This window comes from Arachis ipaensis, chromosome B01 (genome assembly GCF_000816755.2).
Source record: "Arachis ipaensis cultivar K30076 chromosome B01, Araip1.1, whole genome shotgun sequence".
Taxonomy (NCBI): domain Eukaryota; kingdom Viridiplantae; phylum Streptophyta; class Magnoliopsida; order Fabales; family Fabaceae; genus Arachis; species Arachis ipaensis.
Window position 1 is genome coordinate 126,178,201 of NC_029785.2, and position 8,189 is coordinate 126,186,389.

An 8,189-nucleotide genomic window follows, 5' to 3' on the forward strand; every position below is an offset into this window, starting at 1 on the left:
TTCATTGTTAAAAAGGTTCTTTCAATTAATACAGTTGTTATAAAAAAAATTAAAACTAATATAAAAAAAAGATAAATAATACTCTTTCGAATCGATTTCTAAAAAAAAACACAAATTTCATTTAAATTGAGAATTGTTCATTCTAACGATATCTAATATAAAATTTTTAAATTGACTATGAAGTACCAAAAATTGAATAAAAAAATTATTATAGGGTCAAATTCAATAATTTAGTAGGGACAAATAAATATTATTATCATATACTACTCAAAAAATATTCAAATTGTAGTGAAGACGCTTGCCCCACAATCATACATGTACATCCCGTCATTAACATTCTTTTCGATTCCAAATTCTAGAATTTTTTGTTTTTTCCTTAGTTCTACCCCATTGTATATTTCCCACCCCTCTTTCACTCTCACTCTCGCCATTTATCTCCCTCGTTCACTCTCTCACTCGGTCTCTCTTCCAAATTAAATCTGAATGGTTAAAATCTTTCTCCAATAGCAGCCAAACTCTTGAGAGAAGGCATGCAATCATGCACAGCTGCACAAGCACAAGCACAAGCCAAGTTAAGTTTCGCCTACTTTTCTTTTCCTTTCCTGGTATTAATATACAGTATATAACCAAGTCAGTCGCATTAATAATTATCATATTATTACTTTTCCATGTAAATGAGTTTGCGTGGAAAGCCTTTAGGAGTAATTTGTTGGTGTTAGTTATTAAAATTAATTATCAGTATAAAATATATATTAAGTATAAAATATATATTAAAAATAAATTAAATTATATATTTATTTATATATAAATATATTAATAATTAATTTTAGTGGCTGATTTTAGTGTACAAATAACATTTTTGTTAAAAGAGAGAGTACGCGTAGCACTCTTTTGGTGATTTGGCTTCACATAAACTCGCCAGCAATGCATGTAGGGTCAGTCTTGGTCAACTCACAGGATCAGTCCAAACCCAAACTCTTACCCACACACATTGAAAGCAAGAAGGGTCAACTTGTATTGTTTGTTGAACAGCTCAGCAGTTCCAAGTCCGAAGCGCCAGATCAAAAACTGGCACAAGTGAAAAGCGTTGAGACTCGGTAGGAAACCAACAGAAGCATAGTAAGTTGATTGGAAGAAGGAGAAGGGTAAGGAGGGAGGGTTGGGATTTTCGGTGCGGTTTCGGATGTCATGGCAGAAAAGTAAAATAGCATATTCCATCTCCGTCTCTTTCGTACCCACTCATACCTCACCACACTTGAAACCAAAGCATCTTATCGGAGATCCTATGCTCCTAACCTTTTCCTCTCTCTCTCTCTCTCCCCTCTAAAATTATATAGATCCTCTAAACAGGAGATTCTCTGAATCGCTTCTCAACCTAATACTATTGACATTTTCTTCCTTCTAAATTTTCAGTGCTCTTTCACTGTTGAACAATTTGGCGCCAAAAATCATGAAGCTCGACAACTCCAACAACTCCAACGGCCAGAGTTTCGCCGGCGCCGACGACGACGTATTCGTGCCGCCGCTCAACTTCGCCATGGTCGATCAAGGCATTTTTAGGTCTGGTTTTCCCGACTCTGCCAACTTCAGCTTCTTAAAATCCCTTCGTCTCCGCACTGTTATGTGAGTCTTCCATTCCATATGCCTCTGCCTCTGCCTCAGCATTTGAGATTCTGAATTTTGAAGCCATCGTTGGGGTTTCTGACTTTCTATCCCTGTGTTTTGATGCAGATGTTTGTGCCCTGAACCGTATCCAGAAGTGACTTCTGAATTTCTCAAGGCCAACGGAATAAAGCTTTATCAATTCGGGATCGATGGATGTAAGGTTTGTATTCTTTTCTGGACCTCAATCCTTGCCTGCCATCACTTGTTTTTCATGCCTCTTGTAGTTGTAAATAATCATTTTATTGTAATTTTTCAAATTCAGAGTGCATCAAATCAACTCATTTTCTTTACTGAGGTCTCATCTAGCTATTGTGATCTGTTCCTGCAGTGCTGCGTACAATTCAAATAGTAATTTGAAGATTAAATTTTCAAAGTGTGTGGAATTTGATGTAGTTATGGTAAATTGCCTTTCTTTTTTATATACTAGCTAAATGAAACGGAGATTGATTTACCGAATGTAAGTAGATGTATTTATGGAAAATTGCCTTGATAGTTGACTTTCATATGCATTTACATTTGGTTTCGAATAGAATCTTGTGGACCAAGAAGCGTATGCCTTTTACTTTTAGTTATCCTTATGGTCCTGATCCTCTTTTATTTCTTCTTATTTGTTAACCAGTTGCTTATGAAGTTTAACTATTCGCTAATAATTATAGATAAACATTTGATTGCTCCTTTAAAGTATTGGATTTTGTTATATCCAATTAATTTTTAAGTTGCAAGCTTGATATCTCTTCATGAACTTTAATATTTGTTTTTACTGTATGTTTAATTCATTGTATTGTTGGCATATTGCGTTGGAAAGAACCGGTTGTATATTACAAGTTACTGATGGTTTTGGTTCAAATTGCTTACATCTTTCAAGCCTATCTAGGAAAAATTACCGCTTTTTTTTTTGGGGTCTTGTGAAAAAAATTGCACCTTCAGTCCCTTATGTTAGCAGACATCACATCTCTATTTAACAAATGAACTAAAGCCGGAGTTCTGGAATTAATTCTTTGTTCCATTCCCTGTCAAAAGGTTAATCTAGAATAAGCATATTAATATTTGATGTCATTGTCAAAGTTGTGCTGCATTTAAGATGGATATCACAAACTAAACTCTTTACCGACACCACCTACTAATAATAACACATATTAGCTGAATAATCCACCATAACCAAATGTCCAAATGTGGAGTCATTAAAGGATAATCCAGGGCTTGCAGGACTGATATCATAATGGCGCTTTAAGGCTTACTTGTGAATCCGATGTTTATTTGTGGGATTGTTTCACATAAAGCAGCAAAGGTTTGGGTATGGAAAACGGTCTTTAAAACCACTCGACCTTGGCTTAGTCAATAGGAACACTTCAAATTAAGTTCACTTCAATGTTAATGAGATTCAAAGCACCGGAGTGAGTAGCGGCATTTTTTTCAAGAACTAGTCCAGTTAAGCCCCTCTTGCAGTTTAACTTGTCTAATGCAGACTCTCCTTATGAGATCAAATTCTAAAGCAGGAAATTTAAACTGCATCCCATTATAGAGTTACTCAATTTTTTGCACCCTTCAGTGATATTTTTCTAGAGGCTATTGTAGGATTTGTAGCTTTTTGCCAGTAAATGTTGGTTATCTCTTAAACATTAAACTACAACAAACACCCTCCCCAGAATTTGTTATTCTTCCTGAGTGAATGCCAAGGGAGAAAAAGCAGAAGTTTAAGAAAGTAATGTTTAACTTATGTCTGAAGTACACTAGGTTATACACATTGATAACATATATGCTGTGGACAGGAACCCTTTGTCAACATCCCAGATGACACAGTTCGTGAAGCTTTGAAAGTAGTCCTCGGTATTACTCTCTTGAACTAAACTACTTGTATAGTAGTTATAGCACAGCTTGTTTAGTAATTTGTTTCCTTGATCTTTGCATGCTTTTCTTGCCCAGATGTCAGGAACCACCCAGTACTAATTCATTGTAAACGAGGGAAGGTATTCCGCAATCACTTTCTCCCTTATTTGAATATAATAGTTTTGAATTATCAATGCATCTGATCCTTTTATACTTCTACAATGATGAACAGCATCGCACTGGTTGCCTTGTGGGATGCATCAGAAGATTGCAGAAATGGTGCCTATCTTCTGTATTTGATGAGTACCAAAGGTTTGCAGGCGCCAAGGCCAGAGTTTCGGATCAGAGGTTCATCGAATTGTTTGATATTTCTTGTCTCAAGTCAAACCCGCTCTCATTTTCTTGCTCCGGGAAATAGAAATTGAGAGAGTATTTTAAAAAGTTGCTGCTTCCTCCCGCGGTAGATATCCGTGATGAAGAGAAGTATAATCACTAGTCACCAGTCTTTATCCTTTTTAGCTGAATTTCAGGGCAGTTTTATTAGAATTTTTAACGAAATGTTATGCTTCCTGGGTTTTTTTTTTCTCTTTTCCTTTTCCGTGTCAATGTTGGATACCTGGATCTCAAATTTAGCAATTCATGAATAAAAGACTACATACTGCTGACTACTGCTTTGCCTTCTTAGTACAAGATCCAGTAGCAAATGAAATATGAAATTTAGCATGTGTTGAGACCCTTGAACATGCTGAGAACATTATTAAGTATAAATAGATGATTAATTGTCATGAATAAAAGAAGTGCATCTGGGAATGAACAGAAGAGTTCACATAGATATGATTCTCCCTTCTCCAGTTCCCCATTCGTTTTTTTATATTATTCTCCACCGCGCAGGAAGGGAAGAAAAACACTGAAGAAAGATCCATCTTCAAAACTAACAACAAAAAAGAAATGCCAAAAAAGAAAAAAAAAATGTAGACGAGGAACAATCGATTCGCCAACCAAACAGATGACGACCGAAACGATGACTCGCCCCTTATTATGCCTCAAAGTTCATACACGATTGCAGAGACACTTATCAGCCTCTTCAATCTACTATAGCGAACTGAGGCTTTCTTATTGAACAAAAACATTTACTAAAGTTTACTTTTCCTACGACGACAAAAACATAACAAAACAAACAAAAACCTTAATTGCCAGCGCCGGGTGATTTCTACGCCGTAAGACTGGTAGTGAATAACTAAACATAGAGTGGGGGAGTCCGTTCACTGAAGCTATTTATAGAGTTCTCAAATTGGTGCAAACCCTATTTTCCCTAACGAAAATGACCAACCCACTTTCTATATTTACCGAAATAGCCATGAACCCTTAAATCTCTACGTGGTTGATGTTGAAGGTCAACACATGTTGGGAATTATTATTTAGATCGAACGGTTTAGGACAAAGCCACGAGGGACCCACATCATAACAAGAAACTGATCGAACAAATCTAGGGTTTCAAGCTTGACGAGTTCTCAAAACCCCAAATGACCCCCTTTTTTCTTATTTTTCTTTCTTTATTCACCCCCACTATCATCTTCTTCTAGACATTTCCGCTCCTACTGCCCCAAAGATTCAACTTTTTGGAATAAAACTTGAGCTTTCATCTTCTCACCGGTAAGTGTAACTCCCTCTTGTCCATCTCTCTGTTTAGTCCGGAAATATTGCCACTTTGCTGGTTTTGCATTGATTTTGATTTAGATAAGTATTGGTCTGGGAGCGAGTGTGAGTGATTGTGTGTTGTAAGAGAGAGGATTATAGATGGGGAAATCAGGGGGTAGAAGAAAGAAGGGTGGTGGTTCAAACGCAAACTCAAACCCAAATTCAAACCAAGCCTCTGTTGATAGTTCAGCGGCACCACCACCACCACCAGTGGCTAATGGAGGAGTGGAGTTGGATTCTTCAATTTTTTTGAAGAGAGCGCATGAGCTGAAAGAGGAAGGGAATAAGCGATTTCAGAACAAGGATTATGCTGGCGCCCTTGAGCAGTATGATAATGCTCTTAGACTCACCCCAAAATCCCACCCAGACAGAGCCGTTTTCCATAGCAATAGAGCAGCTTGTTTAATGCAGATGAAGCCCATAGATTATGAAACTGTTATTGCTGAGTGCACCATGGCCCTTCAGGTCCAGCCTCGATTTGTCCGGGCACTCCTTCGAAGGGCCCGGGCTTTTGAGGCTGTAGGCAAGTATGAAATGGCTGTGCTAGATGTACAGACCTTGCTGGGAGCTGACCCTAATCACAGGGATGCTTTGGAGATTGCTCAGAGGTTGAAGACTGCATTGGGGCCTCGACAGGAGGCCCAGCAGGACCTCCACAGTCGCCCCTCCCCTGCTGCCCTTGGTGCTTCTGCTGTCCGTGGTGCCCCTATTGCTGGTCTAGGGCCATGTTTGCCAGCCCGGCCAGTTCAAAAGAAGGCTGCAAATTCAGGAGGTGCATCAGTTGTGTCGCCTAACAACAAGCTAGACCGGCCACAAGCTGTTTCACCATCTGAAAATGGTCCTGATGGCAAGTCCCAGTTTCCAAAAGTTGTGTTGAAGTCTTCAAATGGTCCCGCAAAGCTTCCTAATATGAAAAATGAAAACCAAAAGGAACACTCGTCTCATTTGTCCACTATTAATGGACAGTGTTCGGAGGTCAGAGTTCGGTGGAGACCATTGAAGCTTGTTTATGACCATGACATTAGACTTTCCCAGATGCCAGTGAATTGCAGTTTTAGGGTTCTAAGAGATATAGTGAGCAAAAGGTTTCCTTCATCAAGTTCAGTTCTGATCAAGTACAAGGATAATGATGGTGATCTGGTTACTATAACCTCTACTGATGAACTTAGATTGGCAGAGTCTAGTGCTGATAGCCATCTTCTGAAAGAACCTGAAGCAGATAAAAGTGATTCCGTAGGGATGCTGAGACTACATATTGTTGAAGTTAGTCCTGAGCAAGAGCCTCTTCTGCTGGAAGAAGAGGAAGAGAAACCTGTTGAGAATGAGGAGATCAAGGTAGATGAGAATGGGTCTCATTCATCTCCGAGTGAATCTGCCCATGAAGTTCCTGATACTGAGGTTGATAAGATAGGGAAGGAGGCTCCAAAAGAAAAATCCGGAACCACAGAAGATGCTGAAAGCAAAGAAGTGGAGATGGATGACTGGTTGTTTGAGTTTGCTCAACTTTTCCGCTCACATGTTGGTATTGATCCAGATGCTCATATTGATTTGCATGAGCTTGGAATGGAACTCTGTTCAGAGGCACTTGAGGAAACAGTAACCAGTGAAGAGGCTCAGGAACTCTTTGACAAGGCTGCTTCAAAGTTCCAGGAGGTGGCCGCATTGGCATTCTTCAACTGGGGAAATGTTCACATGTGTGCAGCTAGAAAGCGGATCCCATTAGATGAGTCTGCCGGGAAGGACGTGGTAGCAGAACAGCTTCAAGTGGCTTATGACTGGGTCAAGGAAAAGTATTCTTTGGCAAGAGATAAGTACAATGAAGCACTCTTGATTAAACCAGACTTCTATGAGGGACTTTTGGCTCTTGGGCAGCAACAATTTGAAATGGCTAAACTTCATTGGTCTTTTGCTCTGGCTAAGAAAATAGATTTATCAAGCTGGGATCCAACAGAGACGCTTGAACTTTTCGACAGTGCAGAGACCAAGATGAAAGCTGCAACTGATATGTGGGAGAAGCTGGAGGAACAGAAAGCAAATGAGCAAAAGGACCCCAATTCGACAAAGAAAGATGATTTGTTGAGAAGAAGAAAGAAACAAGGTGGAGGGGCTGCTGAAGCCGAGTCCTCCGGCGTTGGTGGTCCAGGTGATATATCTCCAGAAGAAGCTGCTGAGCAAACAGCCGTCATGAGATCCCAGATTCACCTCTTCTGGGGTAATATGCTTTTCGAAAGATCCCAAGTTGAATGCAAATTAGAGATGAGTGGTTGGAAGGAAAAACTGGAAGCTGCCACTGAACGCTTTAAGCTTGCTGGAGCTTCTGAAGCGGACATTTCAATGGTTCTAAAGAATCACTGCTCAAATGGAGATGCAAAAGAAGGAGATGATAAAAAGATTGACAATCCGCAACCCAGTAAGACTGCTGAAGTAGAGAACAATAAGTGATATGGCTTTGAAATCCCATTCACATCTGTTCAGTGGAGCCTCCAATGAAGACTCTGCACAAAGAATACCCATTTCCCTTGTGTGCTCAAACGGGATATCTGAATTCTTTTTTACATAGAAATTCAAAACTTAGGGTGCCTTAACTAGGTAGTTTGGGTTTGCCATTTTTCATCTTGTTTTCTCTGAATTTCTCAGTGATATGATGAAGGGAGATTATTTTTGAACATTATTTACACATTTATGATGAGTTCTACTAATGAGTTTCACTTGCTAAAATATCAGTCGTTCTTGCCCCCATTCACTCTTTTTATCTGTGACAACTTTCTTTCGTTTGTCTTGCTAACGGTTTGCATGGTTTCCTGTTCTATGACAGTTTTATAGGATTAGCTTGCTTAAATTCATACCTCTAAGAGACATAGTAAGTGTCAATTGTAAATTCAATTATTTATTTGTAACAAGATGCTCAAGAGATTTGTAGTGCCCTGAAAAGTAAAGCAAAAGCATGATGCAATCAAAATATATGGATACCTACATACATTGCCTTCTAAATCCTAACT

The 8,189-nt window shown here is 39.0% G+C and overlaps 2 protein-coding genes across 5 annotated transcripts; both read left to right on the plus strand.

Moving 5' to 3' along the window:
* Positions 516-4,291, plus strand: LOC107636548 (probable tyrosine-protein phosphatase At1g05000). Of its 4 annotated transcripts, none has more exons than XM_016340051.2 (6): positions 516-571; positions 1,414-1,623; positions 1,732-1,825; positions 3,435-3,492; positions 3,589-3,632; positions 3,725-4,291. In XM_016340051.2, exons 1-6 carry the CDS (start codon positions 531-533, stop codon positions 3,908-3,910), a joined length of 633 nt encoding a protein of 210 aa, XP_016195537.1. In that variant the 5' UTR covers positions 516-530; the 3' UTR covers positions 3,911-4,291. The 4 variants fall into 4 exon arrangements, with proteins under 4 accessions (XP_016195537.1, XP_016195552.2, XP_016195546.1 ...); XM_016340066.2 differs by lacking the exon at positions 516-571 and adding an exon at positions 910-1,097; XM_016340060.2 differs by lacking the exon at positions 516-571 and adding an exon at positions 1,003-1,119.
* Positions 4,830-7,927, plus strand: LOC107636538 (HSP-interacting protein). Its single transcript, XM_016340042.2, has one exon. It carries the CDS (start codon positions 5,290-5,292, stop codon positions 7,630-7,632), a length of 2,343 nt encoding a protein of 780 aa, XP_016195528.1. The 5' UTR covers positions 4,830-5,289; the 3' UTR covers positions 7,633-7,927.

What these genes read in the sequence shown, in the direction of transcription:
- LOC107636548 (XM_016340066.2), top strand. Translation starts at nt 925, where the DNA reads ATGCATGTAGGGTCAGTCTTGGTCAACTCACAGGATCAGTCCAAACCC. An exon ending in GTGAAAAGCGTTGAGACTCG is followed by an intron (nt 1,098 to 1,413) that starts GTAGGAAACCAA and finishes CTAAATTTTCAG; the next exon opens with TGCTCTTTCACTGTTGAACA. An exon ending in TCGGGATCGATGGATGTAAG is followed by an intron (nt 1,826 to 3,434) that starts GTTTGTATTCTT and finishes TGCTGTGGACAG; the next exon opens with GAACCCTTTGTCAACATCCC.
- LOC107636538 (XM_016340042.2), top strand. Translation starts at nt 5,290, where the DNA reads ATGGGGAAATCAGGGGGTAGAAGAAAGAAGGGTGGTGGTTCAAACGCA.